Source organism: Leptodactylus fuscus, chromosome 2, assembly GCF_031893055.1.
Source record: "Leptodactylus fuscus isolate aLepFus1 chromosome 2, aLepFus1.hap2, whole genome shotgun sequence".
In the NCBI taxonomy this organism is placed as follows: Eukaryota; Metazoa; Chordata; class Amphibia; order Anura; family Leptodactylidae; genus Leptodactylus; species Leptodactylus fuscus.
Genome location: NC_134266.1, coordinates 151,585,018 through 151,605,569, shown reverse-complemented (window position 1 = coordinate 151,605,569; position 20,552 = coordinate 151,585,018). Strand labels below are relative to the sequence as shown.

Below are 20,552 nucleotides of genomic sequence, written 5' to 3'. Positions count from 1 at the left end.
TGAAGGATCGTGTTACAAGCATAGACACGCCCCCTCCCTGTCATGTGATGTCTGATGTCTTCAGCAGGTCCTTGCAGGAGTGTAGTATAAACTTTTACCCGGGGATAACAGCCGGATGATGATCTCATAAAATTTATTCAGACAGTCCCGGTATCAGACTACTGTCGGGACTCTTGGGAGCTATGCAGGCAAGTGCTGGGGCGGGCAAGTGCCGGGGGGCCCCAGAGGCTCTGTGGGCCCCGGCACTTGCCCGACTATGCCGTGTGCTGACGCCGGCCCTGCCTGGGCTTTTCCCTGCTGGGAAGCTGTTGATGACGTCTTTGATTTCCTGATGAGTTATTGGGTCTAGCAAGATTTTGGGGTCTTCCTCAGAGACTATTGACAGTGACAGATTAGCGAGAAAGGTCTCCGTCAGGGGCGTCCTGTCCAGGGAGCAAGAGCGAGGGTTCTTACCATCGAGGTTGTATAAGTCAGTGTAAAATTTCACAAATTCGTCAGCTACTTCAGCCATGCAGTTGGTGAGAGCACCAGTTCTTGTCTTGATGCAGGGTATATAGGATTTGGACTTCACCTTGTGGATAAGAGACAACATAATGCAACCCCCTTTATTCCTGTGAGCGTAGAGTATCTTATAATAGTGGAGATGGTACTTTGCAGATCTCTTATTCAGTATATCCAAAAGATTTTCCCTTAATGCCTTCAATTCAGAATGGATTGCGTCTGCCTAGGACCGTTTGTGCAACCTATCCAGCCTAGCAATATTGTGCATGGTCTAAGGCTTTCTGCTGTTTCTTTTTGATTTTTGAAGCCAAGGAGATCAGCCCCCCCTGATATACGCTTTATGCGCTTCCTAGACTACGGGTGAGTTCACTTCTGGAGTGGCATTGGTCACAAAGTAATCCTTCAGGTGTTTGCTCAGAAAATTAAGATTCTCTTGGGAGTCCAGGAGCGATTCATTTAGGCGCCACGTCCACTGACCCTTCGGGATGTGTCTAAGCTCAAATGTAAGGAATACAGGCGCGTGGTCTGAAATAGTAAATGAGCCTATTTTCTCCTTGGACTAGAGGGTGAGAAGATCCTTGGAGATAAAAAGGTAATCTATGCGATGAGAGGTTTTCCCCGTGGGGGAATAAAAGGTGTAGTCTTTAGTACTTGGGTGAAGTGTTCTCCAAGAGTCCACTAGTTGCAGGTCCTGAAGGGCCCTAGAAATAGCTCCAATCGATCTTTGAGAGAGCAGCGCTGACTTGGCAGAAGAGTCCAAATGGTGATCAAGAGCAACGTTGAGATCCCCCCTAGGATAAGATGTCCTTCCTTGAATAAGCTCAGGGTCTGGAGTGTGGTATAGCTTTGGTCAATGCCATGATTAAGGAGCTCACGCTCTGAAACGTGTAGGCAACCGCTATTACAACATGTAGGTCAGTCTATCATCTAATCATGCTGTGAATTTGTTTTTTACTTCCTGCGCTGGTAATGCTGTATTTTATGCCCATTTTTTCAAGAAAAGTTAAGTTTTACATATTTGGAGACCTCTGTGCTGGATTTTTACTATTTTGGATTTAACTTGTGTCTGCCTTGACCGGAGGGTGTTGTATCCGCGCACTATACAGTGTCTCCTATTGATTTGATCGACATGAACTTATGAGACTTGGGCTGTGGAATATTTTTGTTTTGTGGTACATCTGGAGGGTTTCAACCAACCAAGAAGTTTGATTCTTGTTGGGGGTGTATAGTGATGCAAACGTGTAGGTCATGGAGGCTATAGTCCCTTTGAGAAATAATGCTCTACCATCCGAATCAGCATACTGATTGGTGCAGTGGAATGGAGTCTTGGAGCTTACTAGTGCTGAAAGAGAAAAAAAAAAAAAATATATATATATATATATATATATATATATATATATATATATATATTTTTTTTTTTTTTATTTTTTTTTTTTTTTTTTGAGCACCTCTACCATATAATTTTCACTAAACTACATCCTACTAAGGATGCAGATCATGTTGCATGAAGGTGTGTAGCCATCTTCCCAAGCAGAGTATTGTGCCCTCTTGATGGGTTTCCACTACACCCTTGTTAGGGATTGCTATTCTATACAGTAGTATAATGGACAGGCCAAGAGCATATTGCCAAAAAAGAAATACTGTGGTTATTCTTATGCAATTGGAGGCAGTGGCCCACAAATGTAACTTTATGCCATGAAATTGCGTATGTCCAAGCTACTAGTTCAGTTTTCAGTTTATGATGAAACTTTCCTGCTATATACACACCTGGATATGAACAGCAAACATGACATAAGCAGGACCTGGTTGAGTGACATGACAATCTGTCAGGAAATTACTAAAAACCAAATAATATTAAAGCAAAACATGTTGTTAAAGTGTAAAGATATGAGTGTAAATGTGAGCTGACATTGGTATTCAATGGTAGAAAGGCCTAGAAAAAAAGTTTCTGAAGTAACCTGCAGTGATAAAAACAAACCTAGTACAACTCAAGCAGCTAACATTACAAGAAAATGTAGACATTTTTAGCTAATATTTTGAAATTATTGGTTAAAAATGATGCTTACCATCCATATCAAGGCGTTGCATAATGATAGCCAACTCAACCTCGCTGGGCATGTACCCCAATGATCGCATTGCCATGCCAAGTTCTTGTTTTGAAATAAAACCATTCCCATCTCGATCCAGTACCCGAAAGGCTTCCCGGATTTCTGTTGTAAGAAAGATTAGAAATATTGACCACATGTTCATTTACCCTACATCATGAGGTGACAGATGGAGATAGATAGATAGATAGATAGATAGATAGATAGATAGATAGATAGATAGATAGATTTGGTGTTAAAAAATAGAAACATGATAGTTCATTACAATAGAGACACAAACTTAAAGTGAATCTACCACCACCCTAAAGTATACTCAAATACTACTGCATTACAGAGCACATTACAGTAATAAACAACACATCTTTGTTATGTATGTCACTATAGTAGGGTTGGAGAAAAACAACTTTAAAGTATTTTGCAAATGAAGAATTTGATGTAGTTCTACTGCATAGGGCGGTGCAGGCTGGAGATGACAGGGGTCTGAGTTGCAAGAGTAGTGTTCCAGATGAGGCCCCACTGACAGTGCACCAACTGCCCAATTTGCATTAGATTTCAAACTTGTTTTTCTCCAAATCTACAACAGTGACATAGCTAAATACATATTATGTTTATCATTGTAGTGTTACTATAATGTGCTCAGTGACTATAGGTAAATACATATTTTTATCATTGTAATGTTACTGTAATGTGCTCAGTGACATATTGGTGACACTTGAATTGGCTCGGGGAGGTGATAGACTCCCTTAAAAGGCAGTCTGTTAACAGTAACTCAATTATATACCTAATCACAGAACCTTGTAGAGATGATCTTCAAATATGCCTCTGTTATTCAGATTTATAGCCTCATTTTCGTATATATAGCTTTTTATTCATATGCAGATGAGGGGAAAAGTACTTTGTCCCACTAATAAAACCCAGGAAAAGCTGAGTAAAAAGCTAAGGCATGACCCCAAACACTATTGCCCTCATTTGTATATGAATAAAATGGTAATTTATATGAAAATGGGTCATCAAAGCTGATAAAAGCAATGCTAGTAAAACACTCCAGAATCATATCAATTTTGAATCAATTTTGTTGCTTCTACGGAAACCCTATCCACTTAAAAAGTGGTTACCCGTGGAGACCTGCTGATCCCATAGAATATAATGGGGTCCGCCGGGTTTCCACCTGAAAAAAGGAATCCCCGAATGGAGATGGAACGCTAGTGTGAACCTAGCCTTACTCAAATGCTATACAAATGCTTATTCAAAGCTATTTATATTAAATAAATCACATTGTTGTTACATCAGCGTACCAGCATTTCATTCCACCGAAAGAAGCGCGCAACCGGTTCCTCCATTTTGAGGGTATATCCCTCAGAATATGTTGCAATTAATCAAATGCTATACAATAAAGGCTTTACACTATCTTCTATTTCCACTCATCAAGTTATTAGTTATGTGATCAGTCTTGTATTAATAATAAGCTTTAAGGATATCCCGCACTATAAAGTTGGAATTGGGGAGGAGTTTAACAGTCTAATATATTGCTATTCTTAAAGGTCTCTTTGCACAAATAGGTACAAATAGTTAGGATTGTGAAGTGTGTGTGAGGTTAGGGGCAAGTGGATATAATATATACTTGCTTATTTATGTTGCATGTACAAAGGGTTATCTTGTGTCTGCAAGTGTCCCCTTTAGACACTCCTTTAAGAGACAGGAGAACACTTTCTGAAGAGCAGTTTAAAGAATTTGTCTCCCCTTGACTAGCCCATGTCCTGTGACGTCTGCAAGGAGACAGATATATTAGAGAGGTACACACAATACTGAATTCATAAGCATTTCCTTCTGATATAACCAGCACCTATTTTTTCAGATCATTCTTAGGTATGTCTGTTTTGAGTAAAAACAAGTATCATAACTTCTGGAGGGACGGTCATACAACAATATCAGACCTTTGAATGGGCCATATTAAGTAATGCTGTAGACGCATCTAGCACAAATCTGATCTAGAGTATGGACCTGTAATAGTAATAAGAGATGAGCAAATTTCCCAAAATTCAGTTCAGTTCGATTGGTCCAAACTGAAAGTGCCCAAACTGAAACTATATTCAACACTAAGCCTTTTAGGACTTTATCCTACCCCTTTCAAGATTTACCGCCATGACAGCACTAGTAATCTCAAAGTGAGAGCAACACTTATGATTTTGATTCATCCATTGAGTCATCAGTGACTCACACCAGCAGTCCATTATGATTGGCTGAGCTAGAGGGACCGTTGCACGCAAGACATTATGGGGAAGCCCAGCATCTAAAGTCCTTCTTCTCTGTCTTCCCTACCTGTATAATAGTGGTCGACATAGCTATTTCTGAATTTAAACCAATCTTAAGCTTTAATAAGGCTGAATTAAACTGCGGACTCTGTTTTCAATCTTTCCATTGCTGTTTATCTTTTGAGCTGAACACAATAGTGTAGTCGACTTTGTTTTTCTGTCCTGATCAATAAATTACCCCACAGACAAAAAGCAGGTCAAATGGAGCCCTTTGTACTCTGTTTTATTTAAATGAGTTCCGTTGCAGTATATCTTTGAATCCAGTTTTCAGGCATTCTAATATATACTGTTCCCCTGATAGTAAACCCAGTGCACAGCTAAAACAAGATCTGATAAAAGCCTTACACTGAATCACTTACTTGCACATCATTGACTTGTCAGTGGTAGTATAGAACATTACAGATTTGTATAATTCAGTTAATATGACACAGCTATAGTACTCTGCATACCAACTACTAAGATGGCAGCCTGCCATTACCAGTCCCTATATAAACAGTGAAGAGACTGTAGTCTTCACTCAAACAAGGCAACACTATGAAGCAACCAATCAGCAGGAGTACCAAGAAGTGGACCCCCAAAATCTGATCTGGTCCATCCTAAGGTTAGACCATGGTTATTGTGATACAGGAAAACCCCTTTACTACACTAAATTGTACTTCTTCTTACCCAATTAATCATGCTTGTTTGTTATCTCTCTCCGGTCTTATAGTCTGAACTTAGTGTGATCAATAGACACCTCTTCCAGGGCACTGACCATTAATTTATTGGACGTGATGTGTAAGTTGAAGTTCATGAAATCCTTTATTAGTGTAATTTCTAAAACGTGTTTCAGGCCCAGACCAGTTAGTATAAGCAATCTGGTGTTACTTCTTCATCTATATCAGAGATATGAGGAACAGCTGAAACTATCACACACTCAAGACAGGGCGTTATATTCTTTGATACATTGAAGACATAGTGATCGAGTGTAACATCTCTGCCTGTTCGGGTCTCTGCGCCACCCTTCGCATGCATGCTGTGGCGCAGGAGGTATGTTCAGTCTGATTTGTTGATTAGTGTTTTTTGTTGCACTGTGTGAACACTGTTCTATCTCAGTAATTGAATTTTCACCACACCCGTCTCCTGCACTTTGATTCTCTCTGCGCCTCTAATGGTTAATTTCAACCTTGCCTTTGTGATTGTCAGCCTGTCTTCCAATCAGGTCTGGGGCTGGTCCTGGGCTTTCTATAAACAGCCCATCCGCTCACACAGACTCGCTGGCTATTGAGACTCTGTCCTTAGACTTTGTCCCTGCTAACGTTCTCTGTCTGCTACTGTTGTATTACTGACCTATGGCTTACCCTTGTGACTATTCTTTTGGATTTTGATTCTGTACTACATTGCTAAACTGTTACTGGACCCTTGGCTAGCTGACCTCTCTTTGTTGTTGTTTGTATTGTCTTCGTTCAGTGTTGTCACTTATATAGGAAGGGCCCGTCGACCAGTTGCCCCCTATTGCTTAAGATAGGACTGGCAAGCAGGAAGGGACAGCGGGGGGTTTCAGCTCAGGGCTCACTGTCTCTTGTGCCCCTCCCCCCAGGGTTCATCAGCAGCTACTGGGAAATTGCTGCTCTAGCAATTCCCTTACATCAAGTAATAAAAATAAAGTATGTCATCTAATTCTATAAAAATCTTTATATTGTATGGTGTGTAAATTTAAGCTCTTGTACCTTTTTACCAAAAGAGACCTGTCTGGGTCTCCTTAAAATGATCCTTATTGGCATGATTCTGTAAATTGTAGTATTGGTTGTCTGTTCTCAACTATGATTCCTGGAAACAGTTTACAGCCAGTGGTTCTGATTTAGAGAGAACACCACTGAAACCTGCTCACTCGGGCTTGTCCCATACTTCGTCTCTAGGAGTATACAGTTGGTTGTGTATGCTTGTTCTCATTTAGATTCATAACTGGATCACTGATCACTGAACAGGAAACCTCAACACATCTAACATTCAGTGCTCATTCCATCATGCTGATACTGTGTGAGAATAGAATGGTTAATTGGCTGCAATAATACTTGAAACCAAGTTACAACCATCAAACATTACCAGCCGTCAGTCACATAATGATACAATTACATTCAATATAACATACAGTACAGTACTAGTTATGAAATAATTGCAGCTGTGGGGAATGTAACTCAGTAGAAGCAGTGGTGCGGACCCAAACAGTCAAGACAGGGACACAAAACGTGCAGCAAACAGTTTTTTTTATAAAAAAAAAAAAAAAACTGATAAAATAAGTAAACCTTGACTTCAGGCACCAAATAAATAAAACAAAATACAACCTTAACTTCAGGCAAAAACAAAATAAATACCTGCTCATCTGAGCCACTAGCTAAGGGCAGGTTCACATCTGCACCTGGTCTCCGGTGTAGCCAATCCGGCAAAACTGGACAGGGGATGGAAACATGAATGGGATTGCAAAGTGTCCGCCCATGTGTGTCTTCTGCCTGTCTGCGGAGAAACAATTATTTTTAACCAGACACAAAGCCCTGCATGTCCGCCTTTGTGTCCAACTTAAAATAAAAACAGTTTTTCCGCAGATGAGCAGAAGACACACATGGGCGGTCACTTTGCAAACCTATTGAAGTGAATGGGTTTGAAAACTGACCATCGGGTTTCCATCTCCTGTCCAGTTTTGTGGGACAGAAGACAGAAACCGGCCATATTGGCTAAATCGGAGACCGGGCGCAGATGTGAACCCACCCTAAACAGAACGGATAACCTAACTATATGTATGGCTTACTTCAAGCCACACAAACAAAACAGGAGCAATATTGTCTCACTGGACTCAGGGTTACAGGACAGAACCATACACAGTGGCGTAACTACCGGGGTAGTGGTGCCACAGGACCTGGGACATTAGTGGGGCCCGGCGACAGCCGCTACCACTGTTTTTTTTTTTTATTCCTTAATAGGCCGTTGCTGGCTGGAGTTACTCCAGCCAGTAACGGGCCCCAGGGCAATTGCCCAGGGTCCCCACACCCTCAGGGGCCCCATATTTTCCCTACCATAAGGACTGGATTGGCAGCAGATAAATCACTGGCAGATGCAGGGGTTGTAGATCACTTTTTGTAAAAGTTTCCCTGCATACAGCAGCTTCCTGTGCCGACCCTCCGCCTCCTCAGCATCAGAGTGTGAGAGGAGAAGTTCGGTGCGATGTAGCTCCTCTCTTCACTGCCAGACAGAGATGCACAATTTCCTCCATGTCCTGGGCACCCAGCAATTCTGCCAAATGTAAGTATATTTTTGGGTAAAATATGTATAGATGTGTATATGTGTTAAAATGATGTGTCTTATATACTGTGTGAGTCTTATATGTCTGTAGATAAGGGTGTGTATATGTTGTATATGTGTGTGAATAGATGTATATGAATAGATGTATATGAATGATGTATATGAATAGATATGTGTAGATGTGTAGATGTATATGTATATGATGTATATGATGTATATGAATAGATGTATATGAATGATGTATATGAATAGATATGTGTAGATGTGTAGATGTATATGTATATGATGTATATGATGTATATGAATAGATGTATATGAATGATGTATATGAATAGATATGTGTAGATCTATACAGAATATCAATGTCTATCTATCTGTCTATCTATCTTTCTATCTGTCTATCCATTTGTATTTGCTTCTACATCTGTATTGAAAAAAAATCAGAAAAAGTAATTGGCTGGCTAGTTCAGGTGACCTCCAATTTATACGAACAGTGGATTTAATATCCGGTTTATATGAGTCTGTGAACTATGTGATTGTGAGACAGGGAGAGATGTACAGGCAGGGTTAGCAAGGGATTACCTTTATTTAGGTGGGAATGTTACTCACACAGCTCTTTGAGGCTCTGTATGGCATTCGGCCAATCAACGCTGGTCAATGCATTCCTATGCCGAGATGTAGCAGTGCTGGCAGTGAGCTCAGTGCAACTACTCCGGAGATGCATCCGAGCTGAGCGCATGGCCAGCACTGCTACACCGGAGATGAGCCGATCTGAGTGCACAGCCAGCACTGCTACACCGGAGATGAAGCAGAGCTGGCTGTGTGCTCAGCTCGGCTACTCCTAAGATACAGCCAAGCTGAGTGCATGGCCAGCACTGCTACACCGGAGATGTAGCAGTGCTGTCCGTGCACTCAGCTCGGCTACTCCGGAGATGAGCCGATCACCTGACCTCACTCCGCCATAACTTGATCAATTTTTTCCCCATGTACCGAATTTTGCTAGCTGCCATACTCCTCGTAGACCAGTATCGAAAAACTACATCACTCACCTTCATTACTTTGACATCCACCCCGATATTTGTATTGTTACTTATTGTTAACCAAATTGTTATATGTGTTTCTTCTGATATTTTTGTAGTCTTGAATTCCTTGTTGTTAAAGATATGTTTACAATTATAAGCAATAATGCTTTATAGACTTTGTAGGTGTACGATATTTAAACTTCATAAAAACAGAATTTAACACAAAACAAACAATTACATGGTTGCAAAGTCGAAAAATTCAATTTTTCTGACATATTCAAACTTTACAATTCCAGCCGAGAGAATGCTATCGAAAGAAAATTTATACAGAAGGCAAGTAAAGTCTTAAGACTTGTTTACTTGACTTATTGTATATAGAGTTCGCAGATATATCCGCATATATATTTCTTCTAATTTAGTAATACTTTTTGCATAGACAGCATCTTGGACATAGTAATGACAAATCATCCTTCACTGTAATCTACTTTTCCTATTGAAAAGGTGTGTTGATTCTGTTATCTGAATGCAGCTTCAGAATAGGAGCTCGCTTTTCTGGGAGAACTGTATTTAAATTCATGCCATGGGCTTTCTTTCCATCAATATTCAAGTCAGATAAATTTTTAACGCTTATCCGTTGCAATATATTTGTACTGTCAACTGCCTTAGCCTATTGAATAGCTAAAGAATATCTTTTATCTTTGTACTGTAGCAGATAATTTATATCTCTAAGGTACACAATATTTCCAGGCCTAGAATGTTGGAAATGTTTTTGTCAATTAACCACAGCGCTATCCTTTTTTACTATGAAAATAAACTTTAACTTTCTTTAGTGCACTTTCTAATGCTAGAAATGCATTATTACGGCACACATAAAAACATGCAAATAAGAATTAAACGCTTCTTAACTATTATCTACAAGGAATATTGGTTATGTAAGTGCTGGCACATGGAAAACAAAAACTGAAATAAACGCATTGACATCAAAGGCCTTCCATTGCTATATAGTTTTGTTTTTTTTTTCCACATGGGCCCCTCGCCCTCTTGACTGACGCTGAAGGCCCTGACTGACCCCCCCCCTTTCATTTCTGCGTGCTCTATTATGCCCCATAGTAGCCCTTACACACACTATTACACCCCATAGTGACCCCTGCACACACTATTACACCCCCATAGTGACCCCTGCACTTAATATTACGCCCCATAGTGGCCCCTATACACAGTATTTTGCCCCATTGTGAACAGCCATGAACAATTATTATACTTTGGGGTCTTTTCAGGCCCCAGAGTATAATAATTGGAGACCGGCTGGGGACGGGGGGAAACCAACATAAAAAACACTGTCACCTATCCCTGGCTCCGTTGCACTCCCCGGTGGTGTCAGCCATCTTCAATGACGTCCGGGATGTCATGGAGCGTGCAAAGGTAAATAACATTGTTTTTTATGTTCTCTTACCTCCCCTGGGCCTCTGATCATTATACTCGGGTGTCTGAAAAGACCCCCTAGTATAATAATAGTGTTTGTGGGGCAAGCAGCGCCACTTACCGATCCCAACCACTGCCAGGATCAGTAAATAAATAGGGCTCGTTACTGGCTGAAGTAACTCCAGTCGGTAACGGCCTATTAAGAAATAAAACGCAGCGGTAGCAGCTGTCGCCGGGCCCCTAATGTTCTAGGCCCTGAGGCAGCCGCTACCCCTGCTACTCCAGTAGTTACGCCACTGATTATGGGGCTCTTGGAGTTATACTGTTATTAAAAGTGAACTTTATTTTATTATATAAAGGCTTCCAGTTTAGCCCTTCTAAATCTTTAGCTTGCTATTATTTTCATGGCCAAAGTAGCCCCACTACCTACTATGGTAACCCGTTTTCCTGCTCCAGAGCCTTATTGGCGGTCATACACATCCTAGCAGCAATCCATAGATAGTAATTTAGATGTAGGAGACCATTGAAGAAACTAATATTTTCTACAAAATTAACCATTTTCTTCTGCAGAGACAGTAGCATTGACCTCAGATTGTCAAAGCAGTGCATAATCCAGTACTGTCCCTCAACTTCAAGGTACAACATCACTTAACCCACCCCATCTTCTTTATAGATATACCGACATTGTTGGCTAGTTTACAGTTTTTTGCAGTAAATTCTAACTTTATTCCTTAGCAAGGGAAACTTGACAACAGAAGAATAATGATCAAGGCTTTTAGGTAGTACAGTTCATAGTAGAATGTCTGAAATGTCCAATTACAACATACTAATTACTTGTCTAGCGATTTGCATGTAATTGCTTTACATTGAAATAAATTGGGAACATTGCAGAATGAGCACACTAGAAAATCTGGTAGCAATTAACAGAGCAAAATAACTGTGACTAAACCTTTGTATACAACCAAGTGATGGTGCTGAAATTCTAAAAAATAAAAAATTCCTTCTAAATATGAATGAAAAACAAATCTATACAATTATTTACCTACAGAATCTCAGCTTTGCCATAACCTACCTTGCCTTAAGAATACATGCTGTGGTACATAATAAATACCTAGCTCAATGGATTACTCCTGTTTATGTTTCCCTGTCAGTTTTGGCTGTTTGGTATAATACAGATTCTCCTGCACACTGCAAAGTAATGTACCAGGAAATTGGAAGCAGTTGGGAGCATGTGGGACACCTACAGACCAAAATTAAAGGGGTTGTCTAGGATAAACTGATAATTATCTCCTAAGCTAAACTCCCTCCCCCCACCTAACTTCTAATTTACTTTCATTAAAAAAAAAAGTATAATTATTAGAGATGAGCAAGTAGTATTTGATTGATTAGGTGTTCGATCGAATACTACGGTATTTGAAATACTCGTACTCGATCGAATACTACTAGCTGTTCGAAGTTAAGATTCGATGCAGAGCCAGCGTTGATTGGCAGAATGCTATACATTGCCAATCAACGCTAGTTCTTCTCTTACCTTTAGAAGACTTCTGCCTGCGCAGCGTCTCTACGTCCTCTTCCGCCTCTGTATTCACTCTGCTTAGGCATCGGGCCGGGCAGAGCCGACTGCGCATGTCCGCGCTACAAGAAAATGGCCGCTTACACTGTAAGCGGCCATTTTCTTGTAGCGCGGGCATGCGCAGTCGGCTCTGCCTAGGCCCGATGCCTAGCAGAGTGAATTCAAGGCCGGAAGAGGACGCGGGGACGGTGCGCAGGGAGAAGAATCCAGCCTGACCCTCACTCATGGACTTGGTAAGTATAATTTTATCGAATATTGCCTACCCCTGAAATGAGCATTTCCCCCCCATAGACTATAATGGGGTTCGAAACCCGTTCGAACAGTCGAACAGTGTGCGGCTGTTCGAATCGGATTTCGAACCTCAAACATTTTAGTGTTCGCTCATCTCTAATAATTATCATATCATGTGTAGCAGTCATGTGACCTCTCCAGGGACACTTTCTAATAATCCAGTGATGTTGCGTCTCACTGCTTCTGAAACGGAATACCACCATCACCTCTTCCCCCTCTCCTATCCCCTGCAATACTTACCAAACCTTCCTGTGACCGGGGAACGGCTGCTCTCCTCTTCCTGTCTTCTAGCAGTGGACAGAATAGCTTAGCCAGGAAGATGTGGAGAGTGGAAGGGCCTAGTAATGGGCAGGATCACTAGGCTAAAGAGAGTCAGGGCAGGGTGGGAGGGGCTAGTAATGGGCGGGATTGCTAGTCAGTGAGGGCGGGAGGAGTTAGGCTAGTGACACGGAGGGTTTTGTAATGGAGTGAGGTAGGAGGAGGGGGCTGAGTGAGAGGCAGTTATGGCAGCAGCTACACAGGAAATTACAGCTTGTAAACAAACAGAGGATGCAGCAGCAACTAGAGATGCTCAGAAATCATTCCAATAACTGTTAAAGATATATGGGTGTATTTATTAACCCATCACTACCTCTCACACACCTTTATAAAAAAAAAAAAACTCTGTCTGGAAAACCCCTTTAAGAAACCCTAGTAGAATATATCTAAGCAATATTGCTATATGTCACACGGATATTAAAGGGATAACAAAATCCTGTAAAACTGGAAACACACAATGGTACAGCATGGACTCTAAGCAGACTATGGGCAGAATATTAGAGCTTCAAATACCACAGATCAATTCAACCACATGCATGAGACCTAACTATGATGTCTGTGAAACATTGAAGATAAACCACCAATAAATTAGATTTATCAGCAGAATGTTCCATCTGCATATAATAGGAACAGGTCCAATGGAATATTAGGTCAAGCAATAAAAAATAATTGATACTGAACATTACAAAGTAAACTGTGGACAGCTAAGGGTCTGCTTTGGTGATGAAGACCCTACCACCCTCTGATTCCACACCCCTAACTATTTATGGCTATTGTGTAAAAAAATCAGCTATGGTGGAAATATTTCTAAAGACATAAAATGTAACTTTTAATTATGAAGATAAAGCAGTGTACAAAAGTCAGTGTGCAATTGCTGCCATATAGCCTTCCCATATGATAGATGCAGAGTAAGTGACTAAAAACAACCATACTGTATCTCTAAATCACTGTGGCCGTACTATTCCCCACCAAATTCCCTATTATATTAATAAAATGGATAGATCTTACCAGATGTCAGTGTTACTGAGTCAATTCCTGTATTGGATGATTGCATATCACCTATTATCACCCTTATTATATCCCTTCACTTCCCATAATAACTCCTGACCTTACAAGGGCAGTCCTGAAGAAACACTGGCCCTCAGAAAAATGTCACTGCTCTAATATTCTCATTCCAATGCATTTCATGACAAGTGGTTGTGACTCACCAGGGAAATTAGCGTAGAAATTGAGCACCCAAAGCCAATAATACAAAAAAAGCCTATCATTACTCTCTTTACAATAAGTAAAAAGGGGCTGCCACTCACCAGTTGAATACTTCCCATACCTCCACTACAAGACATCCACTTTCTAGAATTTCAGACTGGAACTCTAGTGGGCCCCTTCACACGGCGAAAGCGCTCGGCTCATTCCGAGCCATACACGTGAGCGCTTCTAAAAACTTCCCATTCACTTCAATGGGTGCGCTCGTAAAGCCGGCGTATTGAAGTGAATGGGAAGTGTTTAGAAGCGCTCGCGTGTACGGCTCGGAATGAGCCGAGCGCTTACGCCGTGTGAAGGGGCCTCGTGAGGAGACCTGCATGGTGCCCCACATGTGCCTTAAATACTTTCCTCTTCCTATCCTAACCTAATGGGTCCCATTACAGATTTTGCACTGGGGCCCAGAAACTTCATGTTACACCTCTTCCACCAATAATTGTTATGGTCTTGGGAGTAGATGGGGGAACACAAGTTCATAAATACAGCAGATTTATATTTATTACTTTGTTGTAGTCTCTTTTTGCTGACAGTAACCAAGAAGTATTATATTTACTTTATATATACTTTTTGATCTAACATTTGACCTGTCCCAATAATATGCTGCCTTTGAATTAAGAAGCATATTTTATAATCTATATCTGAATCAGCTGTAATAAAACTCCCCTTTATAAGGAAGGGCTCAGATTACAAAATTATGCATGACACATTCATAAAGTACATCTCTATAAAGTACATAATACACGTCTATACGGTATTAAATCATATTTTTTAAATCAGAAATATTCTATTAAACCTGTCTGTTGGGCTCCCAGATGTTATCAGCAATCATAGAAAATGAATGAAAGCAGCTTATCTCAGAATCTAGTCAGCTTTTTTTAATGACACATTTATACGGTTTTGCCGTAAAAATACTAACTATGCAAGAGCAATACAGAAAGGTCATTGTAATCAACTGTAAAAATATTCTTGTCAGCTTAGATAAATAACACTTAGTAAATCAGAATTACACATTCTGGAATGATAGGATATAATAGTGTCCTCTATAGCCCTGGAAAGAGTAAGCTTGAAAATTCTTATATATTCAGATATTATATAAAACAATTATTGTCTAAAAATGTCCCTATTACTAGAATTGTTTCCTTTAAAAATTGGAAGTCCTGAAAATCCTTCAGTAAACTGCGTATTTACGTTTATGTATTGACGAACATCCCACTCTTTATCAGGGTATCTGTATAGTGCTTCTTTTACATACAAAGAAAATGCACTATGATGGGAAAAAAATACAATAATTCACTAAATATCATAGGAAGATCACGTATGTATCATACATGGATGGACTACATGTTATTTACTTATATAGCAGCACTTTAAAGAGACACTGTCAACACTGTCCCAAGTAGGACACACAATCCTAATACCCTATCAGTATGTCTTTAATGGGTGTAGGAAACTCATACAAACACAGGGAGAAGGAAGAACATGCAAACTTCTTGCCCATACTGCCCTTGTCTGGATTTGAACATAGGACTCCAACGCTGCAAGGTAACAGTGCAAGCCATTGAGCTACCACACCGCCCATATGCAAGTTTTAAAATGAATTAAAATATTCCAGAATTTATTATACATACATCATTTAGAAGTCATCCTCTCGGTATAGTTTCTCAAATGGCAATGTTCTATAATATGTGCTCTACATCATGTGACGCATTTTCAATGGAGCATCATTTTCCTCTACCATTTCAATCTTTCTTATTTCTCCTTTATTTTCTGCTGTGATAGTATTAGGTTCATCCCCACGGCCCAGAAACACCATGCTAAAGCGCTGTGGGAACAACCACGGTGGGAATACATCGCCGTTCTTCCCACAGCGCTTTGAACAGAAAGTTCAGAGTTTTAGCATTATATCTATGGGAAAGCTGCCGGCGTTTCCGTAGATATAATTGACATGCTGCGATTTTCAAAACCGCACCAGTTTTGGAAATCACAGAGTGTCTGCACTGTGGTTTTAACCACAAAGTGAGCATGGGAATCACATGAATCCCATCCACTTTGCAGTTACTGTATTTTCCTGCAGCGTTTCCAACGCGGGCAAATCGCGGTGTTTCTGAACCATGGGTCCCTGGCGTTACAGAGTTGTTGGGAGACCTACATGAAGGTTCACAAAAGTACTTTCTATAGGTTACTCCTCAGGACAGCCCTCCACTAAATGCCCTGTTAAGGCATATGAACATCATATACGAGGGACCCCCACTTGGGCCAATGTCTATGAGCTACTATGCAACAGGCAGACACTGCTCTAGTGGAATCATTGTAGCTATTCACTGCATGGTCTCACAGTTGTTTCTATATGTTGCATGAGCATGGTGGTTCAGGGGTTAGCGTCACAAACTCCAAAGTGGTCTCTAAAAGAGCTGCAGAATATGTTGGTGCAAAATAAATAAATATATTACCCAACAACATTAGAAAAACATACTCATGAATTAATAAAGCAAATGCCTTCTTTTTAATAAAAGGTCATTCGGCAGTACCAAAGGGATATGTTTTTATTAGCAGCTCCAAGACAAAAACTGGTGTATCCTCCAGCCAAACATTGAGGATTCTCCAGTAGCAGGGCAAAGGCTAATTCCTCGCAGACACCATTTATGTAAACACCTAGAACAGAAATGTTTCTTTAAGATTTTTAACACTATATCTACCTGTCCTTCTCAGTAGAAGCTCCCTCTAGAACAAAACACCTTACTATAGTGTTCTTCCCTGGTTGACATTAAGTATACTGGTAAAGAGTGTATCATCTAAATGGATACCAGATCTCATCTCCGCACTGAAAAACGCAAAAAATCCATATTCTATAGAAGAAGGTAATCCACCTAGATAATGTCCTTTCTTAATACTGCATAACTCCCAGACATTGCACTACTGTCCCTGATTCTGGGTCTCTTGTTTATATTTTAAAGTCTATTCAGCCTTTTTTGGCAGCAGCAGCTGAGAGAACATGTTTCTACCATTTTTATACTAAAATTAGCAGAGAGGAAAGTCCTCCATGCAGGACTTTTCTCTCCACCAATTTTTGGCAGAATCTGTAGCGGAGTCTTCTACGGATGAACCTAGCCTGAATCACATACTAACAATAATCAAAGCTGACAAAACTTCTCCCTTCTTCACCATATGGATGATATTTAGGATTTTCAGAGGCTGAAAGACCAGTGGAGCAACTATGGCTGTATAAGTCTCCACACACCTGAGAAGGTGGTCTCTCCCTAAGGAAAGACGTTATCCCCACAATCTGGTCTTTCAGCCTCTCACTTAAACCAAATCAATTCTCTCTATGCTGCGCTGATGAAGTCCAAAGAGACAGAAATGGTGCCGTCCGTAGCTGAGAAATTGATTTGGTTATAACCTCGCATCATGCAGCAAAGGCTTCTGGGAAGTCGGGCATGTTGTTCAGGGTGCTTCCCATAGAGGGCAGCATAACAGAGGCACTGTCTCCCTGTTTACATCTTGGGAGACAGATTTGCATAATCTTCCCATGTTCCTTGTTTATATCTTAGCTATAGACATTCTGTTCATCAAAGATCATGTTCTCCTTTACATTAAATATGTTCAGTTTTTTTATTTTTGTACGGTTTCACCATTTCTTGAACTATTAAAGACACACCAAAATATGCAAATGCAGTGTGAATACAACCTAATATGTCAAACAAGAACTCAATTAATACAAAAAGGCAGGTATCAATAAAATTCATGAAAATCATTCAAGTGGCCTTGTGGGGTAAGTAGGAGTTTGTTCCACACACAAAGTTGACATAAATAACTAAATCTGTATGAGTATAAAAGCTATGTGCACGTTCACAAATAAAAATTCTTATTGTCCTAATGCATTTAAAATGAAACACCCTGTATATTCTGCAGTCATGCTCTCTTCCATCTGTTCTCTTATCCTTGCTGATATAAGAAGTAGGGGACAGATAGGGGACAGATAGATGATGGTTTGACTGTAGGATCAGATTACACAAGTTTTGTCTGTCACCGTAGAGAAACAAGTTCTGAATATGAGCTTTATACAACCCCAGGATATCAATATTTGCAAGGTTATTTTATTTTTATTTGTAGAAGCAAAAGCCAACATACAGAATCCTTTCATCTTTAGGTTAAAGCATCACATTGTGTCAATGTCGCTTTTTTGTTGTAGATTTTGTTGCGGTTTTTTGAGCCAAAGCCAAGAATGGCTACAACAGGAATGTAAATATATAGGAAGTCCTTATAGTTCTACCTTCTGTTTAATCCACTCCTGGCTTTGACTTCAAAAAATGTAACAAAATCTTCAGAAAAAAAAACCCCTGTGTTTCTGCAACATGGAGCCTTAGCCTTAAGGTGATTTAGTTTTCAGTGGAAGGGCTTATTCACAAGAAAAAAGACAAATTGTTTCAATTTCCTAAATGTATAATCACTGCTATATATTAAAAGACCACGCATGACAGGACTATACAATATAAAATCTCATTATGAAGTAATAAAATAAACTACATACCATTAATTATCGCTTTATTATTTTCAGGATAATATAATAGAATGGGTTACAAATTACATTTTACATTTAAACTAAAATTTTACTTCTCTGAAAATAAAAAAAAAACCTATTTCACAGCCTATGAGGAATAGGGCAATGAACTACTAAAGATACAGTATTCTACTTTGTCATTTATCTTTGCAGTCAGTTCAGAAGAGAATCTAAAGAATATAATTCAGCTTTCATGCCAATCTAGAACCGTTGCAAGTCTCAAAAACTGAGCTTAAAGATAAATGAATAGTTACATGCTTCAACATTGAAACATTCAATAAAAGATTAAAACAGCCATGAAACATTTACACCTCAAAGACATCTAGTGAAAAAAAGAATTACTAGGGACATCTGTGAAAGTGGATTATTAAAATGTATCAATGAAAAGCTGATAACAATTGAAATAACATACTTAAAGCGGAACTAAGTCTTAAATGATATTCTGAAGATTGTAGGTTATGCTTAAATATCACAATAACTCTGTTCAAGGAGTATTTTCATCTTGTTATGTAATTTCAAATAGCCTGAATACACTACAGTGCTATTTTAGGTAGGTTTTGGACTTTGGGATTTCCCACCAAGGTCCCTTTGACATTGTACCAACACAAAAACACTCATGGCCACCTCCTGTGCTGAGTACTGAAGCTCAATTCACTAGGCAACTTGGAACATTTCTGTGCAAGTCAAACAGAGAGAATCTAGGGATCAGTGGGAGTTCCAATAGATGGCCCCCCACTTTATAGAAAGATATGGTGTACCACAGCAATATTCCATCTCTTTCTACGGTTGTATGATCTTGGCATCTAAGCTGTGAGCTCTGGAAATGAAAGAGTTAAAGGGGTATTCCTATGAACATAATCATATCTATATTTGTAGATAATTAAAAGTTAAACATTTTTGCATATATAAGTAGTTAAAAATTCTGCAGAGTTTTGAAAAATTTTCTCTACTATCTTAGTGGTGAAAGTCTTTTGTCTTGATCAGTTACCAATGGATACGACCACAAATGCAGAAACTTTACTTTGTCTGGGACTTGTCAAAAACCCAGCCATGATGTCCTTATTGTAGCTGAGTCATCAGGAAGAGACACTACATGTATGAGAAGATATCCTGGCCATGATAAGGAAATCATTGCTGATTTTCTGACCTTAAAAAGATCTTACATTTATGGTCGTATCCACTGGCAACCGATCAAGACAACAGACAGTGACCAAAAGATATTTTGAGAAAATCTTTACAACTCTGAAAAATATTTAGTTATACTTGCAAAAATGTTTAACTTTTAATTATCTACAAATTTAAAAATGGTTATGTACATGGGAATTCCTCTTTAAATTTGCAAATTCTACTGACAGATAAAGATGGTATTGAGTTTGTTGACTTCGTTAGTATGTTGCTTTAACATTTCCTTTCCATAACACAGAGCTTAACCCCTGAAATAATTCAGAATAATCATTAGAGATAGTTTTTTATATGATGGCTACATAAAACTTGTTGCACTTGTAAGTCCCCAAAATTCACAATTTCTTCCAATACAACCAACGTGTGTGTGAAAACACAGGCTGGAATTTTCCTCCAAAACTGGCTAATTAATTCATTTAAAAAATTGTCAAAAATTGTGAGAAAACGGTGTGATCTAAGTGAAAAATCATGCATGCAATTCAAGGAAACCAATGGAAAGAAAGTATAAAACTATTTTTTTGTTTACATCCTGAGCTCAACTTGAAGATCAAATAGTTTGCTCTTATATGTAATTGATCAATCTGTTGGTTGGTCATACATACATTTTTAGAACTATATTAGCATTAAATGATTTTCATGTATTAATTTTTCAAATGTCTAGGATAGTAGAATGCTTGTGGAATGGTTTGAGGTGTTTATGTGTTTAAGACAGCTGCCCATATCAACAACAAG

At 39.4% G+C, this 20,552-nt stretch overlaps 1 protein-coding gene across 2 annotated transcripts in view; it reads right to left on the bottom strand.

Moving 5' to 3' along the window:
- Positions 1–20,552, bottom strand: part of CALN1 (calneuron 1) — a 262,637-nt gene that overhangs the window by 138,951 nt on the left and 103,134 nt on the right. For both annotated transcript variants that reach the window (XM_075264939.1, XM_075264940.1), the window contains exon 3: positions 2,568–2,711. In XM_075264939.1, coding sequence (XP_075121040.1) covers positions 2,568–2,711 — 144 coding nt within the window. The remainder of the gene's footprint in view (positions 1–2,567; positions 2,712–20,552) is intronic.